The following is a 26,724-nucleotide window of genomic DNA, read 5'->3' as shown; positions in this document are numbered from 1 at the left end:
AGGACTCAGCTCCAGCCATGGGCAAGGTGCTTGGCCACTCCCTGTGTGCCCTGCTCCCCTCTCCCTGAGTTCCTGAGAACTCTGTAGCCCCTGCTGCCATCCCATCTGCCCAGGCCAGCACAACAGCCCCGGCCTTGTGGCCCTGCAGATCTGCTCCTGCTCCAGGCCCAGGGCACATCCCAGAGCTGGGGCAGCCACAAAGCTATGGCCATTTCTGTTCATTCCTGCTCTGATGACCATGGGTCCTCAGCCACTTGGAGGTTGTTGATCAATTTTACTTTTCCAGAGGCCTCTTCTTTCTTGAGCTCTTCATTTCAGGAATTCAGTGACAAAGGCCAAATAAACACTCGTTCAAAATACCCAAACATATCAAGCCCATGAGGATAATTCACATCTTCTAGTCTTTAGTGGTTAATTAGACAGATTTCAGAAGTGCATTCCAAGTGAATTTACTATTTTGAAAACAATGCAATGAAGAGAGTTTTTTCCTGTTTTGTTTTCTCTTTATTGATGGATATCTGCAATGCCCAATTGACCTTGTCCCCCAGAACCTTTTAATGCACTCTGAATAGATATGAAAATCAACAACCTTCATGTCTGACAATCAATACCTCTTTGTCCCCACCCCCTCCCCACAATTTATCTCATTGAAGCTTTGGGACTTTTATGAATCAAGAATGGTGTGGCCAGCAGGACCCTGTGCCTGGCACTGGTTGGGCAGCAGCTCTAATGCTGTGTCCAGTTCTGGGCCCCATAAATTTGGGAAAGACATGGAGGGGATGGAGTGTGTCCAGAGAAGGGCAACAAGGCTGGTGAGGGGTCTGGAACACAAGTCCTATGAGGAGCTGCTGAGGGAGCTGGGGATGTTTATCCTGGAGAGGAGGAGGCTCAGGGGAGACCTCACCACTCTCTACAACTCCCTGACAGGAGGGTGCAACCAAAGAGGGTCAAACTCATTTCCCAGGGAACAGTGACAGGACAGGAGGACACATCCTAAAGCAGTACCAGGGGATGTTTAAGCTGGACATTAGGAAGTAATCTTCAGGAAGAGGGTGATTTGGCATTGGAATGGGCTTCCCAGGGAGGTGGCTGAGTCACTGTCCCTGGAAGAGTTTCAGGATAGACTGAATGTGCCACTGAGTGCCATGGTCTGGGTGACAGGGTGGTATTGGGTCACATATTGAACTTGATGCACTCCACAGGTCTTTTCCAGCCTGGGTGATTCTGTGATGATCGTTACACTGCAGGGCCCTGGGGAAGCAAGGTGCCATTGTGACACTGCAGGGTCTTGTGGAACTGAGGACTAGAGTGACACTGTGTACGACATGGCACCACAGAGCCAAGGAGCCACTGTGACACTGTGGGGCTACATGGAAGCAAAGAGTCCATTGTGACACTTTGGATCCCAGTGGAACCACAGAGGCCACTGTGACACTGCAGGGCCCTGTGGAACCAAACGTCTATTGTGCCACTGCAGAACCAAGGAGAGCCTTGTGAGAGCCTGGGGCAATGGAATCAAGGAGCCGTTTCTCCGTGGCAAAGACTCATGGAACTGAGGGAACAATTGTGACACTATGGTCCCCCATGGAAGCAAGGGTCCCTCATGACACTGCAGGATCTTATGGAACCAGAGCTCCATTGTGACACTGCAGCACCAAAGAATTCATGGTAGCACTCAGAGGCCTCATGGAACCAAGGATCCACTGTGAAACTGCAGGGCCCAAGGTTCCAAGGGACTTTTTGATACCAAGGGGTCCCATGAAAACAAAGGGACATTGTGACACTGGGTGGCCACATGGAATCATGGAGATTATTGTGAAGTTCTACGGCCTCACAGAACTGTGATGACACAAAGCTAGGTGTATGTGTGCCTCTGCTCAAGGGTAGGAGGGCTCTACAGTGGGACCTGGACAGACTGGGTCCAGGGGCCAAGTCCGACAAGGTGAGGTTTTACAAGACCAATGCCAGATCTTGCACTTTGGCTACACAAACCCAGGCAGTGATATAGGCTAGAGACATAGTGGGTGGACAGCAAGCAAACAGAAAGGGACCTGGGGTCATGATGGACAGCAGGCTGGACATGAGCCAGAAGTGTGCCCTGGTTTCCAAGAAGGCAAAAGGCACCTGGGCCTGGATCAGGAATGGTGTGGCCAGCAGGACCAAGGCAGTGATTCTTCCCTTCTGCTTTACACTGGTTGGGCAGTACCTTGAGTGCTGTGTCCAGTTCTGGGCCTCCAATAAAGGAAAGATATGAACGGGCTGGACCCTGTCCAGAGAAGGGCAACAAGGCTGGTGAGGGGTCTGAAACACAAGTCCTGTGAGGAGCAGATGAGGGAGCTCAGGTTGTTTATTCTGGAGGAGTCTCATGGAGACAAGGTGATGTCTGGGCACAGATTGGACTTGATGATCTCAAAGGACTTTTCCAGCTTGGCTGATTATGTGATTCTCTCAAACCACCCCTGCAGCAGTGTCAGGATGAGCCCTGGGCCTCCTCTTCACAAGGTCCAGCAGCGCAGGTCCCTCAGCTTCTCCACACGGCTCCAAAGCTCATCCTGTCAGTCCTGCAGAGCTTCTCCAGTCCCTCCTCACTGACCAGAACAGGGAGCCCCACACTCAGACACACCAGCCCAGATATACCCCCCTGGCCTGTGGTTCCTCTGCCAAGAGAGCAGCATGAGGCACTGCAGTACTCTGCAGACAATTCTTGTAGAATGATCCTACTCCTCAAGGGATATTCCCATGCTGCCAAGTAAGGAACTGAAATGGGGAGTAGGACCAGAGAGGAAAGGGAAAACAGGGATGGGCTGTTTACAGAGGATGGGGCAAGGATGGGCAACGGGAAGGAACCTGGAGCAGGAAAGAGGAAAGAAAGCAAAGGTGAATCAAAGGAAATGCTCAGAAAAGTTCATAGTGGCTGACAGGCAGCCCTGGCTCTGAGCAACCATGTCTGTAGTGGGACAGGAAACTCACAGCTCATGGGAACACATTTTTTGGCTGACTGCAGAAGCCACGACAAACCTCAGTGGTTTCCTTCCCGTCCCCCAGCCCTTGCTGGCCCGGGAGCTGATGGCATTTGTGCTCACTCAGCTCCATCTCCCCAAAGCAGCACCATGAGGGTGCGGACACCTGCTATGTGCAATGCAAACAGGGGCTCCTGTGCCTGTCCTGCCGTGTCTGTACCTGCAAGGATGAGGCACCTGTGTGAGCTGGGGGACAGGCCAGGGCTGCAGAGGGGGAATGTTGTTGGCAGGTGCATGAGGACGCTCTGGGACGCTGCCCTGGTCTGTCCAGTGCAGTGGGGATGGATCAGCCCCTGCTCTGCTGCTCCTTGCCAGGGTCTCCCCCTTGCAGGGACCTTGCAGAGCACCAGCCATGCTCTTTGCCCCCAGGCTGCTCACTGCCAACCTGGGGCTGCTCATGGGGGTTTTCTCTGCTCAGCATTGGCCTGCACAAGTGTTCTGGAGAGCTTGGGCAAGTAGCCTGGAGCCCCCAGGCCCTTTCCTGAGGCATCAGCACTGCCCCAGCAGTGCCCATGGCCTGTCCCTGCTGCAGCCCCGGCACTGCCACCCCCAGGGCTGTGCTCAGCCCCGAGAGCATTCAGGCCCTGAAGCAACACGAGGGGCAGGAGGGCAGTGGGGCAGTTACACGAGAGCAGCACTGGCAACACCAAGTGCTGCTGCTGCTGGGCACAGTTGCCATGCCAGCACTGATCTGCCCCAGCTCTGCACACAGAGATTGCTGCTGCAGCTCCAGAGAAGGGAATAAAACGGCCATCTGGAAAAAAAAAAACACTTAGCTGGGAGATGGTTAATTCTGTTCAAAGTGATTGAGAGCACAGCTCATCATTGACACAGTCTGTGGATCACAGTGAAGGTGCAAATAAGCAAAATGAAATATGGTGAAGGCAATGATATTTCTTTGTGCACAATTTTAAAAAAACTAAAATAATGTAAATAAAAGAAAAACACAACAACAAAACCAAAGACAATCAAAGATTAATTTTATTAGAAGCGATTTGGTGAACCAGGAAAGGAGTTCAATGTTTCTGAAATGCACCAGTCATCAGTGTCCACACTGCAGCCTTGAAATCCTGGTTACTCAGGCTGTAGATGAGGGGGTTCAGGGCTGGAGGCACCATCGAGTACAGAAAGGACAGGGACAAGTCTAGAGTTGTGGAGGAGATGAAGGGGGGCTTCAGGTAGATAAATACTGCAGTGCTGAGGAACAGGGAGACCACAGCCAGGTGAGGGAGGCAGGTGGAAAAGGCTTTGTGCTTTCCCTGCTCAGAGGGGATCCTCAGCACAGCCCTGAAGATCTGCACATAGGAGAAAACAATGAACACAAAACAACCAAAACTTAGAAAGGCACCAAATACAGTAAGTCCAACATTCCTGAGTTACAATTTGGAGCAGGAGAGCTTGACGATCTGGGGGATTTCAGAGAAGAACTGGCCCAGGGCATTGCCCTTCTACAAGGGCAGGGAAAATGTATTGGCCGTGAGCAGCAGTGCATTGAGAAAGCCACTGGCCCAGGCAGCTGCTGCCATGTGGGCACAAGCTCTGCTGCCCAGGAAGGTCCCATAGTGCAGGGGTTTGCAGATGGACACATAGCGGTCGTAGAACATGACGGTCAGAATGGAAAACTCTGTTGTAGCACAGAAAACAAAAAAAATATATTTGGGCAACACATCCTGCATAGGAGATGATCCTGGTGTCCCAGAGGGAATTGTGCATGGCTTTGGGGACAGTGGTGCAGATGCAGCCCAGGTCAGTGAGGGCCAGGTTGAGCAGGAAGAAGAACATGGGTGTGTGCAGGTGGTGGCCACAGGCTACAGTGCTGATGATGAGGCCGTTGCCCAGGAGGGCAGCCAGGGAGATGCCCAGGAAGAGGCAGAAGTGCAGGAGCTGCAGGTGCCGTGTGTCTGCCAATGCGAGCAGGAGGAAGTGGCTGATGGAACTGCTGTTGGACATTTCTTCACTTTGGCCATGGAGTCCTGTTGAAAGGAGACATTGACAAGTTGGGACAGATTTCCTTTAGTCAATTCCAAGAAACAAATTAGGAATGCCCTCAAAATTATTTTTGTCCCTGTGGGAGAGTTTAACTAAGAGAATTATTTTTAAGTTCCAGTTCGTGCTGCTGATTTAGTGGTTCATCTTCAGCATTGCTCTCAGCCTGAACACTGGGCAGCTCAAAGAGAAAAAAGGGCTTCCTGTGGCCAAGTGCAGTCAGACCACCTGATTTTCAGAACAGGTTCCTCACAGGTGCCCTTAGCACACCACAGCTCTTTCTATTTCTGGGTGATCACACGTAAAATGTACTGGAAAAATAAAGTGGATTTTTTTCATGTCTCCAGATTGAACATCAGCCTCTTTATACCCTTCTTTCTTTCCCTGTGCAACAGGAGAGGGAGGGATACCCAGGAGTGGTCTGTCTCTCTGCAACCTGGAGCTGTGCCTACTGGGAGCTGTTTCTCTCTATACAAGCCTTGTCCCTGCCAGTGCTCCCAGAGCCCAGCCTAGCCCTGGGGGCTCAGCTCTGCCCTGCACAGCCCTCCCAGCACAGGGCACTGCCCAGGGGCATCTCCCTACCAGCAGGGCATTAAGGACAGCTGAAACAAACACAAATGCTGCAAGCCAAGGTGCTGCTGTTGCTGTCTGTAGGCAGAGGAGGGTGAGGAGGCACTGTGTGACGGAGATGTGAGGCAGATCTGCTGATGCCCAGTGGGACAGTGCAGGAGTCTCAGTGACACAGAAACACCTGACAGCCCCTTTCCCTTCCCTTCAGGAGAAAGCTGAGAGCAGCCCTGGCCATGCAGCACCATCTTCACAGCAGGAGGAATCTGCCCTGATGGGGGTGGCTCATTCCTTCCACTTCCAACTTCTTCCCACAGTTCATGGGGAGCTGCCAGGCAGGCTGAGAGCTGCCCCTGGCATGTGTCACATGCCCTGGGCTGGCCAAGAGCCCCGAGGGCTGCAGGAGCTGTTCTGCAGAATAGCCCTGTGCAGCTCTGGCTGCAGTCCCACCTTCAGCCTCTGCGGCCGTCCCTGGCAGCAGGAGCCATCCTGCCCTGTCCCTCTGACCGTTCCCAGGGCCCAGGCCACTGTGCTGGCTCCAGGAGATCCTTCCAGGAGCCTGGGGGACATTGCCCTGCACCCACAGACTCACCATGTCCAGAGCTGTGAATGTGTTTCCCCAAGTGAAGTCTCAGCTGAATGTCTGCCCAGTCCTGATTGCCTTCAGCCTGTCTGTGCCCAGCTCCTGTTTTCTCAGTGCCTGCAGGCAGTGCCCTCAGTCCTGCTGGGCTGGGAGAGGAGCTGCTCCTCAGCAGAAATGTCTTTTTGAATCTTTTCCTGGTTGCCAGTATTTCCCTCTGTTCCAGGAGACACAACACTTGGACTTTAATGACCCCCTAAGGAGTCTGTTTTTTTAAAATCAGATTTGGTCCCTGAGAGAGTGTTTTCAAAAAAACTTCTCAAGAACTTGAAATTAAATTGATACTCCAAAGTTTCTGGAAGTTTTAATGGGTCTCACTGAGGGACTGGACTGAGAACATGTCCCAGGGCTCCAGTTAGAGCAGAACACTGGAGGCAGTGATGAGGTTAGGAACAAGAAAAATTAAGGTGTCTCTGATGCTAAGCAAACCTGGATGTGCTTCAGAAATGCAAAGGGCCAAGGTCTGAGCCCCAGCCTCTGTCAAGGCAGATCCTGTCCCTCCCTCATTGCTCAGGGCTCTTCCTGGGCCACTGGGCTCTGGGCATGTGCAATGCCAAGGGCAGGACCATGGGGCGGCCCCTGCCAGGCTGCTGAGCAGGGACAAGAAGGCCATGAGGCTCCAGAACAGCAAGGCTCATTTGTTCCCTGCTGGCCTCAGACCCAGGGCCAGCAGCCATGGCCCAAGTGCTGCAGCAGTTGACTCTGGCAGGGCCTTTCAGCTGCTGCCCATCCCTGTGCCCTCTGCAGCCCAGGCTGTCCTATGGTGTCCATGCCCTGTGCCTCTGTCCCTGCAGGCTTTTGTCATCCCCCAGCTGCCCCACCTCGCTGGTCCTTCCTTTGCTGACATCTCTTTGTCCTGCCTGCCTCTGCCTGGCCACACAAAGCCTTGGGCTGCTCCAGACTCCTGAGAAATGTGTTGCACCACAGCTATGCCATGGGACAGAAATTCCTTTCTCCTTTTGTTTAGTCTGGGCCTTTTGAGGTCATCTGTGTGGCATTGTTTTTTTCTCAGGCTGTTACATACAATGAAGAGCTCCACAATCTCTCAAACCACCCTTCAAACACTCTTCACACTACTCTGTCCTCAGTTTTCACATCAATTAGCCCAAACCCCCCAGTCTTTATGAGTCATGTGCTTGATGCATCTAGATCCCATCTTGGGAGTTTTCTGTGTCTTTTCAAGGTCTTTTCATATGAAACATTACAGTCATATATAATTTCAAGAAAATAATAAACAGACTGTTTATTTTCAGGCCTGTAGAGGCAAAGGAAGTTGCAATATCTTTAAAATTGTAAAGGATAAACTTAGATTGGATAATAAGGAAGGCATATTTTATGATGAAGTTGGCAATACAGACAAACAGGTTGTCCATAGAAGTGGATGTACCATTCCAAAAATTGTTTAAGGTCTGGAGTTTTGACCATATGCTCTAGTCGCAGTTGTGCCTTCCCTCATGTCTTGGAGTGACTTTATGAGGCTCGTATCCCCAAATTGTCTGTTCGGTTCTGTTAGTGTTAAATATTGAGTTCTGCAACTTTAAAAACTGGTTCCAAGACTAAAAAAAAAGGGGGGAGGGAGGGGCAGGGCATGCCGAGTTCGTTATCAGAAATGGCACTTGCTTTCCCCACATTCTCCAGAAGAACTGTGTTGTCCGCAGTGCACAACAAGCAAGCTCTCTTTTGTTTTTTTAGTTAATTTTCTGGCTAGCTAAGGCAAAGGAGTCCCCTGGACTATTTTTTTCCTTTTTTGTTGCATTTATGATGTTGCTTGTGGTAAAAATGAATAAAGGCCTTTGCAAGGATTTTACAAAGATGTTTATTTCAGCCATGTTTGCACTGTCCAGTGTTCAGGGAACAAAGGCAAAGGGGCTTGTGAGGGTTCAGGTTTTGTGATGGGATCAGCAGGGTGGGGAGAGCATTAGAAACCAATTATCAGGGGACACGGGGGTGCCACAAGGGAAGGATCAGGGCAGAGGACCAACAGGGAATTAGGGTGGGAGTGACCAAAAGGCTGACTGACAGGGAGAAAGCAGGGGGTTGACTTAGGGAACAGAACAGGTGTTGCATTCCCTATTTGGGAATTCCTTTGGTCTCCACAACTCCCCTTTTCTTTATTCATTAAGAAGGTTTCTATTAAGGATTTTAAAATCAAATTGTTGAGGCAACTAAAGAACACAAAATAACAAAAACAATTAAAAGCATTCATAAAACAATTTTTAAAATGCAAGCCATTTTTTGGGTTTTTAGTGTAAGAAGGTATTTTTGAAGCATCTTGGAACTGGTAGGAAGGAAGATAGAAGTTTTCTTGGCATGGCTTGTCAGGAAACTGAGTCAGGAAATGGATTCTTCAGCATGGACTGGCACTCGGGTGGCTGTTAGCAAAGTAGTTAGCAGAATGGGAGTGCTGTACCTGTTGAAACTCTAAAAAGAGATCATTAATTCTGAAGAAAAAACAAAGATTGTTACCTTGGGAGATTTTTCTTTTTTTCTCTCAACCCCCCCATATCATCCCCGTCTTTGTATTAAAAAGGAATATTGGGAAAACAGATTAAAGGCTGGGTAGCAAAGGTAGGGAGAAGCATGGTGGTGGGAGGGAGACTTTGGAGGGGAAATGAGGTTAGGAATTTGAGGGAACATAAAAAAATGGGATTTGGGGAAATTTTGAAATAACTTATTTTGTGGATGGGAAGAAGGGGAAAGTGCAAGGGAAGTAGGGAGGCAATAGGGATTGGGGGAAGGCACTTATTTGTTTGGCAAGTTTTGCAAACGGAGGAATACACTTTTGTCTCCAGGACAGCTGATTAGCATGTTGTGCCATTTTTGCTTAGGGTTGCTGCTGTGATTTGAAGGCTGTTGGCTTTGGTTGTTGTGTGAAGGGCAACGTTTTTTAGTAGCTGAAAAGTAACTGCAGTTTGGTGTATAGATGCTTTCTTTCACTGGAAATCCATTAGGTCCAGTAACATTTGTTGGTTGAAGAACTTTTTTCCCTTGTAGCATGTCAAATTGTACTAATTCTCCATCTCCTGCACTGTGGAGACATTTTTGGGGGTTATTTCTTTTGATTGCAGTTTGATGGACAAACACATCTTCCTAGTTATTATTTCGGGTGATGAATTCATATCTGGTTTTTACATTGAACCACTTGATGGCCCCTAAAACTTTTTTAGCAATGATGTTTTTACTTTTGCTGGTGAGTTTGTGTTCGTGGCTGTGCTGCTGGATGTGCTGGTGTTGGCGGGGTTGTTTTTGTTGCGGGCAGGCAGCGGCAGAGCTTGAGGAGTGCGGGTGGCACTGCGCTGGTGGTGCGGTGCGTGCCCGCAAGGCTGGGTGCGCGGGCTCCAGCAGCCCATGGGGCGGGGTGCGTGGGTGGCGAGCGGTGGGCTGCTTCTCCCGCTCTCCTTTTTGGCGGCACAGGGGAAAGGGCAGCGCGGTGGCTGTGCTGGTGATGTAGTGTGCTGCTTTTAGGCGCGTGGCTTCTGGAGCAGAGCTTCTGAGACTGGACCGCTGCTTCTGGCTTTGTGGCGGCCCTGGTACAGCTGGCGGCGGGGTGGCTGCGGGCTCTCTGTCTCAGCAGCTGCTTCGCACGGCTGCTTGGAGGGCAGAGTGTGCGTGGGGGCAGGGTTTTGAACAGGAGGGGAGAGGCGCGACACAAAAACAAGAAAGAAGGGGGACTCTGTGCATCCCAACACGTGGTCTGCGCCATTTTGTACAGCAGGGGAGAGGGGAAAATGTGAAAAACAAAACTTTTCTTGCGACAGGAGAGGGGCTGTAAAGCAAGGGGAACACGGAAAAAGTTGGGGTTCAGCATTTTCTGAACATTCATTAGGAAGCTGAACACCTAGACTAATTAAAATAAACAAACGTAATAGTTTTTACTACTGGAAAGTGTTCACTTTGCAATTTGCCCGCAGCTTCATTTAAAAAGTTATTATTTAGAAATGATTTTTGTGAAACATCAGGATAATTTTCACACAGCCAGCATACTAAAAGTTTCAAATCCCCCTTCAAAAATTGAAATTGCTGTGATAAAAAATGTTTTTAAATTGCAGATAAATTTCCTGCTGTGAGCAGATATATCTTACTGGCATTTTCACCCCAAGTCTCTTCCCAGCATGCAAGAAAAAAAGGAGAAAAAGCAAAGAGTGCTGCAGAGTTTTAAACTCACCCCAGTAAGATTTAAAAAACAGTCTCGGGCTGGTTGATGTAGATGCATTCATGGAAAAGAGTCCGGGTTCGGAGCGCCATTGGTTGCATTTAGATGTTGCTTGGGGTGAAGGAGCAGGAAAGGCCTTTGCCGGTTTTACAGAGATGTTTATTTCAGCCACGAATGGATCCAGGGTTCAGGAACAAAGGCGAAGGGGCTTGTGGGGGTCCAGGTATTGTCATGGGATCAGGAGGCGGGGAAATCCTTAGGGACCAATTGCCAAAGGACAGGGGGCTGTCACAAGGGAAGGGCCAGGGCAGAGGGCCAACAGGGAATTAGGGTGGGAGTGACCAAAAGGCTGACTGACAGGGAGAAGGCACAGGGCTTGTTCTAATTGGGAACGGCTTTCTGGGTCTCCGCAGTCTCCCTTTTCGTCATTACTGCCACATTTGCCTACTTGAAGCCCCCCTCCACCTCCTCCCCGTCCCTGGATCTGGCCCTACCAGTTCTGTACTTGATGGTGCTTCCAGCCCTGAACCCCCTCATCTACAGCCTCAGGAACCAGGAGCTCAAGGCTGCATTGTGGACACTGATGACTGGGTGGTTTCAGGAATATTAAAGTGCTGACAAATTTCTGAATATCACTTGTAATAAAAGTAATCTTTGATACTTCTTGTTGGTTTCAATTTGAAGCTTTTTTTCTTTGATCTACTTTTTTTTTTTTTTTTTTAATATTGTCCACAAATTTTCATTCTTTGTGCCATTTCCCGCTTTGTTTTTCTCCACCTTTCCTATGACCACAAACTCTGTCAAGGAGGAGCTGCACTCTCAGTGGCTTTAAATTAACTAAAGGATCTCCCAGCAAAGTTTTTTCCAGAGATGTCCCTTGTGTTTCCTTCTCTGGAGCAGCAGCAGCAGTGTCTGTGTGCAGAGCTCGGGGCAAATCAGTGCTGACACAGCACGGTGCTGCTGTGAGGAGATGGAGCTGAGTGAGCAGAAATGCCACCAGCCCCTGGGGCCAGCAAGGGCTGGGGGATGGGTGGGGAAACAACACAGGTTTTTTGTGGAGGCCTCTGAAAGTCTGTTCCCATGAGCTGTGAGTTTCCTATCCCATTGCAGATACTGTTGCTCAGAGCCAGTAAAGCCTGGCAGTCACCACCAAACTGCCCTGAGCATTTCCTTTGCTTCAGCGTTGATTTCTTTACTCTTCCTTGTAAAATTTCTTCCTCTTGCCCAGCCCTGTTCCTTCCCCTGCAAACAGCCCATCCCAGTTTGCCCTTTCATCTCTTGCCCCACTCCCCACTTCACTTCTTGAGTTGGCATCATAGGAACATGCCTTCGGGAGCATGATCATCCTACAAGTGCTTCAGGAATTGTCTGCAGGGTCCTGCAGTGTCGCATGCTGCTCCCTTGCCAGAGGAATCACAGGCCAGGGGGGCTTATCTGGGCTGGTGTGTCTGGGTATGGGGCTCCCTGTTCTGGGCAGTGAGGAGGGGCTGGAGAGGCTCTGCAAGACTGACAGGATGGGCTTTGGGGCTGTGAGCAGAAGCTGAGGGACCTGGGCTGCTGGATCTTCTGAAGAGGAGGCCCAGGGCTCATCCTGCAACTGCTCCAGGTATGGTTTCAGAGAATCACAGAATCAGCCAGGCTGGAAATGACCTTGGAGATCATCAAGTCCAACTTGTGCCCTGACACCACCTTGTGCCCCATGAGCCTCTTCTGCTCCAGAATAAACATCCCCAGCTCCCTCAGCCACTCCTCACAGGACTTGTGTTTCAGACCCCTCATCAGCCTTGTTGCTTTTCTCTGGACACACTCCAGCCCCTCCATGTTCTTCCTAAATTGGGGGACAAGAACTGCACACAGCACTCGAGGTTCTGTCCAACCAGTGCAGAGTACAGGGGAAGAATCACTGCCCTGGTCCTGCTGACCATACCATTCCTGATCCAGGCCAGGAGCCATTGGCCTCCTTGGCCACCTGGGCAAACTGCTGGCTCATGTCCAGCCTGCTGTCCATCAGTGTCCTCAGGTCCCTTTCTGCCTGGCCACTGTCCAGTCACTCTGTCCCCAGCTTGGAGTGCTGCAGGAGTTGTTTTGGCCAAAGTTCAGGATCTGGCACTTGGTCTTGTTAAACCTCACCTGGCTGAATTTGGAACCTGGATTCAGCCTGTCCAGGTCCTTCTGTGGAGCTCTCCTATCTCCAGCAGATCCACACTCACACCGAGATTGGTGTCATCTGCACATTTGCTGATGGAGCACTCGATCCCCTCATCCAGATCATCAATGGAGATATTGAAATCCGCGCTGGCTGGCTCTGATCCCTCAGCCATCCTCTAGGTGCCCTGTGATGGCTCTCAAGGTGATCTGTTCCATCACTTTGCTGGGCACTGAGGTCAGGCTGACAGGCCTGGAGTTCCCCAGATCCTCCTTCTTGGGGATGGGCTCACATTCGGACCTGTACTCTTCTCGTACTTCCCTGGTGAGCCAGGACTGATGAGAAATGACAGGGAGCAGCTTGGGGAGCTCATCCAGCAGCTCCCTCATCCCCTAGGATGGATCCCATCTGTTTCCAAATACACCTGTGAACATCTGAGTGGCTCAGCAGGTCCCCAGTTACTTCCTCCTGGATTATAAGGGTCTGTATTGCTCTCTGTCCCCATCTGCCTCCTCAGGCGAACACTTGTCCTGAGGAAAACCTGTCTTATTGTTGAAAACTGAGGCAAAGTATGGGTTAAGTTTCTCAGACTTTACCTCATCTTTGATATCATATTTTCTCCAATAAGGAATAGAAGTTCTCCTTGACCATCCTTTTCCCATTAATGTATTGATAACATAATTTTTGTTATCCTTCACAGAAGTGGCCTAGTTAAGTCCTAACTGAGGTTCCAGCTCTGTAATTATATTTCTGCATGACCTAAAAACATCCTTAAACATTTCCTTAGTTGCCTGCCTCTTAGTCCAAAGGTGATGCAGCTTCTTTTCTCCCTGAGTTCCTGGAAAAAGCTCCATGCCCAGCCAGACCAGTCATTTTCATTGCTAGCTGACTTTTGGCACATGAGAAAGGCTGTTTCTTCTCCCTCAAGATTTCTTTCTTGAAGTGTCTCCATACTTCCTGCAATAGTTTCTTTTTAAAGACTGTTTCCCTTAAAAAAATCAGTACCTGATTATCTAAATCTGCATCTTCAATAGTCCAAAGACTACCCTCCATAATTCCAGAGTTGAAGTTTTGTTTATGCCCCTCCTTCTTTCATAGAATATTGAAAAATTCAATCATTTCATGGATACTGTACCCCAAACAGCCTCTGACCACCACATCTCCCACCAGCCCTTCTGTGTAAACAGCAGGAGACAGAGCTATCCTGGGGAGTGGCAAGAGAAGGAAACCTCCCCAAAGTGCAGCCTGGAATGTTCAGCCTGGAGGTGAGGGAACAGCAAAGTCCCTGCCAGGGCAGAATGTTGGCGTCCCAGGTGTCCCAGCTGAGGCTGGGCCATGCCATAGCTCTGTGTGCCAGGAGCCGGCAGCGCTGGGTGCAGGGAGCCCAGGGAGGGCACAGCAATGCTGGGCTGAGAAATGCTGGGGGGAGAGTGACATGGGCGTGTGCAGCTGGCCAGGGCAGAGGAGCATCATGCACAGGGGCACAGGCTGCAGGAGAGATGGCCACGGGCTCGGCAGGGCAGGCAGGGCCAGAGGCACCCAGGCCTTCGTGCCCTGGGCTGGGCAGCGCCTCTGGAGCCCCACAGAAGGAACTTTCCTTGCAAGGGCTGCACTTTGCTGCTGCCTCGGCCATCCCTGAGCAGGCTGACAGGGCTTGCAGTGTGATGCCATTTGTCCTTGCTGCCCCTCCCATCCCAGTGCCCCAGGAACAGCCCTGAGCCACCCGTGAGGGACAGGCCCTGCTGGGCCAGGCCTGGGCTCAGCCCTTGGCCTTTCTGCTGCCTCTAACCAGCCCAGGCCTTGCTGAGCAATGCAGTTCCTGCTCACAGACTTTGACTCCTGAAATTCTGTTCTCAAGGATCTGCTCTCACCAGTCCCTGGAAAGCCTTTGGCAGTCCCTGCCCTTAGTGGGGCCAGGGATGCTCTAAGGCACTTGCAATTTTGCTTCTGTTTTCTTGGGAACCTTCTTCAACCTTTTCTCAGTGCCTGAGGCTCCTGGACTCGGCCCCAAATCCACTGTGGGGATCATTAATATACAGAAAGCCCTCAGGAGCTCTTTGTCTTCCTTTCATTGTCTTCAAGTTTCCAGGGCTTGTGCAGCTGCTTGGAGTTCTGTTAAGGGGAAAGATTTCGAAGTGCATCTAATGCCTATATTCTCATCAAGGGAATGTTTTTCTCGTTTTCAGTTGAGAGAGAAAGTTATAAAAGTATTTCTCAAGTGATATTTATGATGAATGTCTCCTTAGGAGCCCTAGGCACATACAAGAAAGAGCCTCGTGCAGGCGGACCCTGTTTGGACAACCTGCTTCTCAACCCCATCATAACCATCTCATGATATCTCCCACCTGAGACTGGCAACTGAAAATACAAAAAAACCTCATAAATTGCTCTTTAAAATAAAAATATTTTTAAATATTTATATTAGAGTTATATTTTTTCTTATTTTAATTATTACTATTCTATAATTTTAAAATATTTTTTTTATTATTCTATTAAAACTATACAATATTGGAAAATTAAAATATGATTGGTCATTTGTTCTAAGTTACACAATTCTCTTCATTAATTAAGTAATCTCTATTGGTTATTATTTATCCTCTTTTAAGATAATTTGTAATATTTGTAGTCATTTTGTCATTTTTATTATCATCTTTTTCTCAGAAAGGGTCAAGGTGGGCACTTCGGGGTTCAGGGAGACATTTCTGGGGCACATTTGGGGCAGTTTTGGGTCTGGGGAAAGAATTTGAAACGAAGTTCAAGGACGGGAGGACACTTGAGGTAATAGAGTCGGATCTAACTTAGGGACCCTGAGGGAAGATCCCAGCTTCAGAGAGGGATGCGGGTGTCCAGGGGGGCACTTGGGTGTCAGGGAGGGGAATGTGGGGCCCTGCAGGGTTTGGGCGGGTACTTGGGGAACTCTAAAAGGGCTCCAAGTGCTGTGAGGAATGATGTGAATTGTAGGCGTGGGTATAATATAGTTTAATGAGGCCATGGAGCATCACGGGAGTTTGAGGCGCAGCTGCAATGTCTCTCGTTGGGGCGTGGGGCATGATGGGAGAGCAAATCACAGCTGGAATGGTGTTTTACTGAAACTGCGCAGCATGATGGGAGCTGTAGTGCAATGGAAGTGGTTCTCTCCGAAACTTTGGAGTCCAGGAGGGCACTTGAGGGACACTTTTGCCTCTGAGCAGAGAATTCACGTTCTCAGCTGGGAACGTATAAAGTTTGGAAGCATTTGGGGGAGCTTGAGGAATTCGAAATGGGCTTTTTAGTGCGTGGAGCACGACAGGAATTTTAGGTGCATGACTTGGTTATGAGGTGCTTGGAGCTCGCGGGGGATGGCAGGAGATGAACTGCCAGAAGTGGCTGTAACGGGCATCTGTGGGGCTGGGAGCATTCAGGGGATCTGGGGATGTTTTTGGGGGGTCCAAATTGGAAGCTGAGGGGGCACTTAGGGATCCTTAGGGGTCTGGGGGACACTTCTGGGACATATGGGTGGGATTCTGGGGTTCTGTGGAGTGCAGGGCATGACAGGCATTGTAGTCCCGGATCCAGAGGGGCTCTATGGGGCTGTGGGTCATGATGGGAGCCAGAGGCAGAAAGCAAAGATGGCACCGACTCCAGGAACCACCCCCAAAGCACCGATTCCTGGCGCTGAATCTTCTTGGTGTCACTTTGGGCTGGCACACACCTGAAGAATGTGTCTGTTTGCACTGGGGAAAATTAGGAGTTTTAGATTGCATCAAAAATAGCAAAAATGAAACATCCCTCTTCCTGATGAGCCTACTTTTTGAAGCAAAGGAGGTCCCAGGTAATGCAAGACAGAAAGGATGAGATTGGGTAATGTGGAGCAAGTTTGTCCACACTGGGTCAGAGCTCAAAACACAGCTTCTCTGAGCAGGCCAGACGTCCTGAGGAGAGAGCCTGGATCAATATCAATCACAGAATGCTGCAGTCACCCCTGCTTTAAAGAGAACAGCGATAAAATACACAATTCCAAAAAAAGAATGTGCATTTTTTGAAGCTCTTTGAAATATTTCTCCATAACTGGAGTCGGAAAACTTCTTGATCAACTGCAGCAGGCCAGAGAGAAATCATGGCAGCTCATGGTTTGTTAGGAAACCTCTCAAGAATTCAGACATAATCAAACTCCAAAGTTTCTGATCGCATTCATGGGTCCCACCGAGGGACACAACTGAGTAAGTGCCTGCCCGAGCAGGTTTTCGGCTGCCCTAGTCTGCCTCAGCAGAGGTGGGGCTGCCTTCCCTTCTTCCCTGAGTTTCTCCGTTCCTTCACCCAGAAGTGGTGCTGACCCCAGCGCTGGACCTCATGACCGGACCCCTCCCATCAGCATTTCCAGCTGCTTTGCCGCCCCTGCCCTGTGCTGACAGCAATGATGGCTTCGCCCTCACTTTAAAGGGGGGAGCAGCAGGGGCTGGTTTCATTTCTCTAGTGGCCATGGGAGGAGGGAGTGCTGGGGCAAAGAGGGAAGAGCTGAAAACTTGCAATGATAATACCCAAATGAGAGAGGCTCAGGCTTTTCCTGTGCCTGTGCCTGATGATGTCCCTATTGTAGGACAGCGAAATTGGAAAAAGAGAATGAAAAGATATAACCAATCCACTTTTTGAGGATCACCTTTGCCTCATTTCAGGCTTCAGATGAGACATGCCTAGGTCTTTGCTACTGACCATTAAGGTGTCCGCCCTGACCTGCACCAGGGGCAGAGTGTGATCACAGCTCAGCTTTCACATGCTGACCAGCTCACCAAGCACCAACCAGATGAAAACACTGAGCAGGTGATCCCTCTTCAAGCAAAGAATGGACATTCATCTGTTCATGTTGGAACTGTTGATATAGTTTTCGTTGTTGTATTAGAATAACTACTTAGTGGTGGATTTTTCACTGTTTGATAAAGTGTGGTGAACGGTGATGGGTTTTGTTATTGTATTAGAATTAAGTTTTAGAAGTGAGTTTCTTAAACGCACCAGGATGAAGAGTTCCCTAGGCACTTCAGATATCCAGAAATCCCCTGAGGAGTGGTGTTTCTTCTCCTTTGCAAAGGGCTCTGTGAAGGCTTACAAACACTTCTCTTTCTTTTCATTTTTAAAAACTAAAAGGGGGAATTGTGGACACTGCTGAAGGCCTAGGCACATTTTACCTAGGCTTTTTTCTCAAATTCTTAGTATTTTTCTCAGGCCATGAAACTTTCTCAGCCTCTAGCCAGGATTTTTCCCAGGCTAGAGATTTCTTCTTCCTTGTAAACACAAGAGAAAGAATCATAACAGATATAAACACCTGCAAGGTCCCTGAGAAAGTCAGGGAGGAGAGGTGTCTCTTTCTCTGATCAATGACTTGTCTGCTTTTTGTTTTGCACAAAGTACCTTATTTGAGGCAATGGTTTCTTTCAATAAATTGCTCTGTCTTGTTCTTTTCTACACCAAGCAAGAGAGTGTCTTGTTGCTGTTTTTTCGCCTCTCCGTATCTTTCTCCATGGCAACAGGTGTTGAGCCTTGGAACCTCAGGGCCTGAGAGGACATTGCACAGACCTTTCCAGAAGTCCAAGTCAGAAGAAAATCCAAAGTGTCTCAATGCATTAATGGGTCCCACTGAGGTACAGCCCCACAATATGCTCCACATGGACTCCTTGGAGGAGAGAATTGGAGGCCAGGATTGCCCAAAAAGCTTTCAGAGAGTCAGAGAGGTAAGGAAAATCCAAAGTACTTTTAAAACCTTGAGTATCTCAAAGTATGAATGAGCCCTACTGAGTGTCAATACAAAATACTCAAGTGACTCGTTAAAGCAGACAATTGGGGCCATGATTGCTTAAACTACTAAAAGAGCTAGTGCCACAAAAGAAATTCCAAGTACCTTAAAAAACTGAAGTACCTTAAAGCATTAATGAGCCCCACCGAGTGCTGTTACTGAGAAAAGCTCTCAAGGGACTAATTAAAGCAGATAATTGGAGGCCATGATTGCACGAAGATCTTAGATACTCCAAGGCAAAAGCAATACCCAAAGTCCTCTAAAAAACTTGCAGTCCTTGGGAGCATGAAGGAGCACCCAGGGCCACTCCTGACCAAGGCTCCCCAGGGACTGGTCCCAGCAGATCCCTGAAGCCACTGGGATGTGGGGTGGATGCTGAGGGCAGGAGAAGGGGTGACAGTGCCCAGCCTTGCTGGAGCTTTACCACGAGGCCCCATGGCCTCAGGACAAGGTGTCTCCTCAGAGCCCTTGGTGGCACAGATCCTGCTGTGCCCCAGGGCACCAAGACCTGGCTTCTCTTTGTCGGCAACTCTCATGTCTGCCTCAAATTTCCTCCTCTGACTGGAACCTGGAGATACTTTCTCAAACATGTCCCTCACTGGGACCCATTAAAACTTGAAGAAACTTTGGAGTTTGATTCTGACTTGGAGTTCTTGAGAGGTTTCTTCAGCTCCCTCTCAAGGCCTATGTTCAGGGCCTCAGCACAAACCCCAAGAGGGTCATTCAAGTCCTTATGCTGTGTCTGTGATGCTGAACTGGGCTGGGCTCCCGGCACAGAGGGCCATCCTAGCTACTAAGAAGAACTTCAAAAGCACATTTCTCTGGATGAGCAGCTCTTCTCCCAGCCCAGCAGGGCTGGGGCACTGCCTGCAGCCACCCCAGGCACAGAACAGAGGCACAGAGATCTTCAATCAGTTAGGCCTGGGAAGAGGCTGAGGAGTGACTGGGGCAGAAACACTCTCAGCCCTTGACACAGGAAGCCTCTGGCTGCAGGACAAGGCTGCTGCAGGACAAGGCTGCTGCAGGACAAGGCAGCTGCAGCTCCTGGAAGGATCTCCTGAAGGTGGAACATCCCAATGCCTACAGACTGTGGGTACAACGGTCTGAGTATTTTATGTGCAGGGGAAGTGAAATGCTTATGAAGCTGCGACATGCTCTGGGTTTCCGATCAATCACAGAATATTTCCAAGACAAGAGTTTTAATGAAAATAATGAAATTTTCTAAGAATTTGTATTCAGTTTTCTACTAATGGAGAATAGCGGGGAGGGGGGGGGTGGGGGGTGGGCGTTGGGGGAATATTAAAGGTATCATGTATTTTGACAAGTTCCTGAGACATTGAATCTCTTACTTTCAGTGATGACTCAGTTCAGAAGAGATTCTTTTCAGCCACTCTTCTACTCATGGACAGCACCAGTATTCTTTTTGCTGGACCCTTCAGGCTCAGTCTGACCTGTCCTTTCTCCCACCTGTAAACAGAACCTGCCCCAGCCAGTGCCCAGCAAACAGACAGGGTTGTATAGGGTCAAGGACAGTGTACAGAGATTTGGGGTCTGTGAGCACTGGCAGGAAGAGATCAGGTAGAGGGAAACACCTCCAGGACGAAAATCTCCATGATGCAGAGAGTAGATCAGAGAATGAGAGAAAACAAATCCCAGGAATGTTGTGGCAGGGCGAGTTTAGAGATCTCTACAGCATCCCCTGCAGTGCAGTCCCTCCTCTGAACAAGCTCCCTCCCTTCTATCCCCCAGCCAAGCCACTGCCCTCAGGGCCAAGGATCCAAGACATGAAGCCCCTTCTGTGCAGGCAAAGCTGCAGCAGAGCCATGGGGCAGCTCTGCAGCCCTAGGCCCAGATCCCTCTGCAGAGCACAGGGCTGGGAGTAGTTGCCCAGCACTGGGGGCTCTGGGAGGGGTTGCAGTGGCTCAGGGTGACTCTGTTCCCAGTGCCTTGCTGTGGGCAATGCTGTCAGTGCAGCCAGGGAAGGAGCTGGATCTCCCTTAATTCAATGCCATCACTGGGACAATTTGAAGTCTCTGAGATATCCTCCCAAGCTTCAATCCAGGATGCAAATCTGTCCTAGAGCAACTTTGTGTTATCAGAAAGACTCAGAGGGAATGGCAGAGGTGTTCTGATTGTGAAAATTTTGTTGGAGTGGTAAAATGAACGACGTGAGTCCTTGGCTACAAATGTGGTGCTGGGCTGTAGAGGATCCATCTGCTCTCAGCAGTAACTGTTGGTTTTGAAGGGAAACATGGGGGGATGATCACATTTCACCTGAATAGGATTAAAGCCCAGAGAAATTCTGAACAGGTCACAATGAGAGATCACCTTTATTTTCTCTCAGCTCATCACTTTGCCTCACAGAACATGCTCTGGTCTCCCTGAGGGCAGCGGAAACGTTGAGATTTCTGATATCCAGGAATACCAGGAGAAATATGGAGGAAGCTTTAAAAACTATTCAAGAATTCTTAAATCCTAAAGGATATCTGCATTTGTTAGAGGGGAGGAAGTATGGGAATTTCATTTTTACTTTGATTACAGCTATCTCTTCTAATTGTTCACTGTCTTTTCCTCCATGAGAGAACCCAATACCTAGAAACACCAAATGTCCAACAGCAGCTCCATCAGCCACTTCCTCCTGCTGCCATTGGCAGACACACGGCAGCTGCAGCTCCTGCACTTCTGCCTCTTCCTGGGCATCTCCCTGGCTGCCCTCCTGGGCAACGGCCTCATCATCAGCAGTGTAGCCTGTGGCCACCACCTGCACACACCCATGTTCTTCTTCCTGCTCAACCTGCCCCTCACTGACCTGGGCTGCATCTGCACCACTGTTTCCAAAGCCATGAACAATTCCCTCTGGGACACCAGGAACATCTCCTATGCAGGGTGTGTGGCACAGGTGTTTTTATTTGCCTTTTTCATTTCAGCAGAATTTTTCCTCCTGACCATCATGTGCTATGACCGCTACGTGTCCATCAGCAAACACCTGCACTACGGGACCCTCCTGGGCAGCCGAGCTTGTGCCCACATGGCAGCAGCTGCCTGGGCCAGTGGCTTTCTCAATGCTCTGCTGCACACGGCCAATACATTTTCCCTGCCCCTGTGCCAGGGCAATACCTTGGGCCAGTTCTTCTGTGAAATCCCCTAGATCCTCAAGCTCTCCTGCTGACACTCCAACCTCAGGAAACTTGGGCTTCTTGTGTTCGCATTCTGTTTTGTATTTGTTTGTTTTGTGTTCATTGTTTTCACCTATGTGCAGATCTTCAGGGCTGTGCTGAGGATCCCCTCTGAGAAGGGACGGCACAAAGCCTTTTCCACCTGCCTCCCTCACGTGGTCATGCACTCCCTGTTTCTAGGCACAGGCACATTGTGCTACCTGAAGCCCCCCTCCATCTCCTCCACATCTTTGGATGTGGTCCTGTCAGTTCTGTACTCGGTGGTGCCTCCAGCCCTGAACCCTCTCATCTACAGCCTGAGGAATAAAGAGCTCAAGGCTGCATTGTGCACACTGATCACTGGACGATTTCATGCAAAGTAAACTGCGGTCCAGTTTTTGCAAATCACTTGTAGTAAAAGCCATATTTAATTGTTTCTTTTTGGCTTGGTTGTTGGTTTTATCTTTTATTCAATTCATTTTATTTTATACAATATTTAACACTATGAAATGCTGCTGTTTGTACCCTCGAATTATCAAAATATGATTATTGGTCTAATACCGATACTCAATTGTGTCGGACAAAAGACTCTCTAACAATTTAAAGTTAGAAAGTGTATGTTTATTCAGCGCTGGGCAGCAGTGTGAGGTAATCCTCTAATACGCACTTCAAAATCACAGGTGATCACAAAGTTTATTCATTAGCAAAGGATTGAAACAAATACATATTCATAATAACAGCCCCTCCCATTCTTCGCTTTATATGGTAATTAGCTTGAATAGCTATTAAGCATGCTTGATTGACTTCTTAAATTAAGTCTGGGTTCGTTTTCGTGTGGAGGGGTTTTAAAAGGAGGAAATAAGGCGAGTCTTCCTCACCCTCAACTCTTTACATTTTCTATCACTGACAATAAAAATGATTTCTGGGGATAGTCCAATTTTCCAAAGAATGGGTTTCTGGTTGCATTGTCTATGTTCCTTTGCATCTGCTCACTAGCTTCATCTTTTCCTATTGTAAGTGCAACTAAGCAATCACAAAATGAGAGGCAATCAATTATTTAAGTTTCAGATAACCGCTCCCTTCTAACTTTTAGTTGTTTTCAGCAAGGTAACTAAAATTCTAGTTTTCCAAGGTTAGTGTTCCATTCCCCATTTCTTCTTTGAAATGAGTAAATTCTTTTACTCAATATGGGGATTTCTCTTCATCTCTCCAACACGCATGGCGGTGATCTCTTAAGACCAAGCCTTACTCCTTTGATAGTGAGGTTAACTCTGCCACTTGTTGTAACATTCTCCAATTCCAAACAAGTACAGCAATAGACAAATCAAACTTATACTGACTAAATTAAGCAGCACAGTGATTGGGTGAATTAAGGCATTAAGCAAACCAGTTGCTCTTGGTGATCATCCAAATAGCACATCTCACCGATGATGAGACACATGTTCTTCAAATTTTTAAATACTTCTTTTATGGTTTTCACATCATAGTGTATCATGATCAAAGTTCTTTTCTCTGCATCTTGATTTTTTAAAAATTTTTCTTAATTTTTAATGTTTTAGTAGCTGAGCAACTAGGGTTAAATTCATACCTATAGGCGCAGGCAATATTTCTTGCACAGTAACCAGGTTTGCCTTTATGTACTGATGTGATATTACAGGTGCCTGATAGGAAAAGTCGCATCCTTTGATTTTAGCAAAATTACAAACACATAAATTGAACTGAGTCTCATCCACGATTTGATTGTCTATTATTATGGTGGGACATGCTGTTCTAAGACAGACACAACCTTGTGCTATATACACAAGTGAAGTTGTTTGGTTGGTTAGATGCATTTCAAAGTGGCAAATGCTTTGGTCCGTGTCCAGGCAACTATCTTTGTCATCTTCTAATGTTCCCTCACATATATATCCCAATTGTTTTCTCATAGAGCAGGGCTCTAGGTTAATGTTCTGCCATTTTCCTTCAATTTTTCATGCCCACATTCTATGTTTAGAAGGATACAGTACAGTCCCTTCATGATTTAGTCCTAGAGCAACTATTGGGTGTATTAAGCTCACGGATGCGCTACGTATAGTTAAAACAAAAGCTGTCACTGGTTTTGTCTCAGGGTCATAGGTAAAATTAACCAAAACTCCCAAGGTTTAAGATCTCTTTCCATTTTAGAGGCATTATCCCAAACAATTTTACTAATTTCAGCAGGGAATATCCCTTCCTCAATTTTCCTGATAACTGCGGCTGCCACTGACTGCATCCACATTTGTGCTTGAGTACATTAAAGAGCCAGAGAAATGTTTGCACTAGCTGTGCCTAGTGCTTTAATTATTACCTCATGGTCTTGCTCTTCTATGTTTACCCATTTTGGTAATATTTTGGATAGTTTCCAATGATTGTTACCTAGTGCTAATAAAGAAAATTGCAAAGGCTGCTGTAAATTGACTAAATCATTTCTCTTCACAGTTAATTTGTTCATTAACACGTCTGAGTTCATTGTGTTTAAAACTCTCAATCTCATTCTTAATATTCCAGTGAGGTTTTTCTTTTTCTTTAAACTAGAGGATATACGATTTTGAAGTCATGTAGTCCATTCCACAAAAGGAGTTTTGAGAAATGTGGCACATTCTGGCCAAATGGTAGAAGCATTTACCTGCATTCTCGTTTTTACTCGCTTCAGAGACCATCCTGGGTTAGTTAGCAGTCTCTGAATTCCTGTTTTCTTAATAGCATATGGTCCAATTTTAGTAATTGTGGGAATTATGCGTCGTTCCTTTTTCCTTGAAATAATTGGAGTTTGGATTGTTACAGCCCTCTCTGACACTGGTGGGGTTGATTTGGCTTTGATTTTGTGAAACTCGATGGAATATGGAGTAACATTAAAATCAAGATCAAACCCTTTGTCTGCGCATCCTTCAATTTTAAGTCTAAATTTAGGACATGTGGTCAAATGTTTGTCACAGCGTCCAGGACTAACTTGGATGAGTTCCATGGGTGTATGGTAAGCCTCATGGAACCCATCTGGTACAAATGCATATTCACATTCCCAAACATTCCTTTCTTCCCACATACTTGCATTTGTGACCCTTAACATTTCCCTCAAAGCCCTACGAGAGTAGGGATTGCAAGCTTTCCCTTGGCATTGATAAATCCGGTTACGTTATACTGGTTGCTTTGACTCTTATTGTGGTTGTGGCAATGACCACAAGGGTCACAACCATTCACATTACGTCCATGATAGCTATAAGTCTACTACTTGCTGTTCTTGGTGAATTTCAGCTTCAGGTCTCCATTGCCTAGTGCAATTCTCCAAATTTCTTCAGGAGCCTTCTTCACTCATCAATGATGGATCCACGCCTTCTGTTCTTTGATCTTGAAAACAATGAAGGTGGTGAGGAGTACCTGGAATGGTCCTTCCCACTGTGGCTCCAAAGTCTTTTCTAAAAAAGACTTAACACATACATAATCCCCAGGTTGTACATCACGTAGTGGCCCATCTAATTCTTTGCTTTGGGCCCCAGCCATATATTTTCCAGTTTCTCTAAGCTGTTTATTCAGGGCCACCATGTATTTGTGTAGAGTTTCTTCCTCTACTTGAATGGGTGTTATTCCTTCTTGGACCGCATATGGCCTCCCATACAATATTTCAAAAAGGCTTAATTTCCCATTTGTTCTTGGTTTTGTTCTAATCCGTACTAATGCCAGTGGAAGAGCCTGGGGCCAAGGCAAATTTGCCTCTTGCCCCAGCCTAACAATTTGTTGTTTGATCATATGGTTCATTTTTTCTACTTGGCCACTGGATTGAGGGTGATATGGAATATGCAATTCCCAATCTATCCCCAAGTGGTAACTAATTTGCTGTACAACTTCTGAGATAAAATGCGACCCTCTATGAGAAGATATAGCGGCTGGGACTCCAAAACCTGGTATGACTTTTTGTAACAATACCTTGGTCACCTCTCATACATCAGCTGTCCAGCTAGGGAAGGCTTCTGGCCATCCTGACAAGGTATCTGTTAACACTAATGAGTACCGATACCCCACTTTCCTGGGCAATTCCATAAAATCAATGTGACATTGCTGCCCAGGTCCCCAGCCCTTCCCAGTTTTTCCAACTTTAGGCTTTGGAATGTTTTTAGGATTAGTTTGGAAGCAAAGACCACACTGTCGAGTTACATGTGTAACTGTGCCTTGTAATTTTCTAGCCAGAATTCTATCCTTTAAATAATTGTACAAGGCGTCCATTCCCCAATGTGTTTTCTCATGTTCTTTTAGCACTAGTGACCACAACAAGAAGGTACTACAAGTTTTCTCTCTTTGGTTACAGCCTACTCTTCCTGTTTATAAGTTGCTTCTTCTTCCTTAATAAGTTTCCTATCCTTTTTGTTATATACTGGCTTACCTTTGTTATGGGCTGATGTTTGGACTGGCTTCTCTCCTTGCTTCCCCCATGCAGCTGCCGGCCCTTCCCTCGGGCTGTTTTATCTAGGCTGGTGTTTTCTGGCTGCCTCTTGCTGCGCTTCGGTCTTGGGCTGTGTCTTGCTCTCTGCCGTCTGCTCAGCTGCACCCCCTCCCCCGGCTGCTTTGGCCATTTTTTCCCTTTCCCCCCCCCCCCCGCCCCCAGCTGTTTTGCCTGTGCTCCTGTTTTGGCTTGTCTTGGGTTTGCTTTTGCTTGTCTTGGGCTCGCTTTAGCTTGTCTTGGGCTTGCTTTGGCCTGCTCCCAGCTGCCCCTCCCCCTCTCTCCCTTCTCCCCACTCCAGGGATTTGCACCGACTCCAGAGGACGAGGATCTGGACTTCGGGGGTCGCTGCTGGAGGTCGGCTCGGGAGGCTCTGCCGCCCTCCCCAGCGAGGACCGGCTGGGTTCGTCTCATCTGGGTTTGGGTTGGGGAGTGTTTCTTTTGTATTTTTGTTAATAAAAAAGTTTTTTTCCATTTTCACCTGAAGAACAATTTTTTCTGAGCTTAGTGAAGGAAGGAATTGTGAAAAAAAAAAAGGGAGGGGGGGGCCCTTTGGAGCTCTTTTTTCCCCAAATTTGTCCTCAACTTGGACATACTTTTTGGTGCCCCGTGTGAGGATTGAACTCGCGACCTTTAGAGTATCAGCACCAGAAAAAAGTGGAAAAAACTTTTATCTAATAATATGTTGTTTTCAGCTGTTTGCATGGCTAAGTCTCTTAAATCCATAATGTCTTTCGTTGTGGGAGCCGGTTTTTATGTCGGCTCGTTAGGTTTTTTTGACGTTTTAATACCTTTGTGGTCATTGGTTTTTTTACTCATCCAAAGATAGCTCTGGTGTTGTCT

General features: G+C 47.9%; 1 protein-coding gene, 1 long non-coding RNA gene and 1 pseudogene across 3 annotated transcripts in view; 2 read left to right on the top strand and 1 right to left on the bottom strand.

Annotated features, from left to right (window-relative positions):
• LOC306816845 (olfactory receptor 14A16-like) overlaps nucleotides 1-4,970 on the bottom strand; it is a gene marked incomplete at its 5' end in the record, with an annotated part of 104,720 nt that extends 99,750 nt beyond the window's left edge. Inside the window, one exon of the mRNA XM_079333295.1 lies at nucleotides 4,826-4,970. Coding sequence (XP_079189421.1) covers nucleotides 4,826-4,970 — 145 coding nt within the window. The remainder of the gene's footprint in view (nucleotides 1-4,825) is intronic.
• LOC306816846 overlaps nucleotides 1-26,724 on the top strand; it is a 271,975-nt gene that overhangs the window by 195,766 nt on the left and 49,485 nt on the right. The gene's annotated exons all lie outside the window — the stretch shown is intronic.
• LOC306816821 (olfactory receptor 14A16-like) lies at nucleotides 20,846-21,814 on the top strand (annotated as a pseudogene). Its single transcript has one exon. The product of its transcript is annotated as an olfactory receptor 14A16-like (transcript).

This window comes from Erithacus rubecula (assembly GCF_903797595.1).
Source record: "Erithacus rubecula genome assembly, contig: scaffold_90_arrow_ctg1, whole genome shotgun sequence".
In the NCBI taxonomy this organism is placed as follows: domain Eukaryota; kingdom Metazoa; phylum Chordata; class Aves; order Passeriformes; family Muscicapidae; genus Erithacus; species Erithacus rubecula.
The sequence above is the reverse complement of the archived record's forward strand: the minus strand, read 5'-3'. Positions and strand labels throughout refer to the sequence as shown.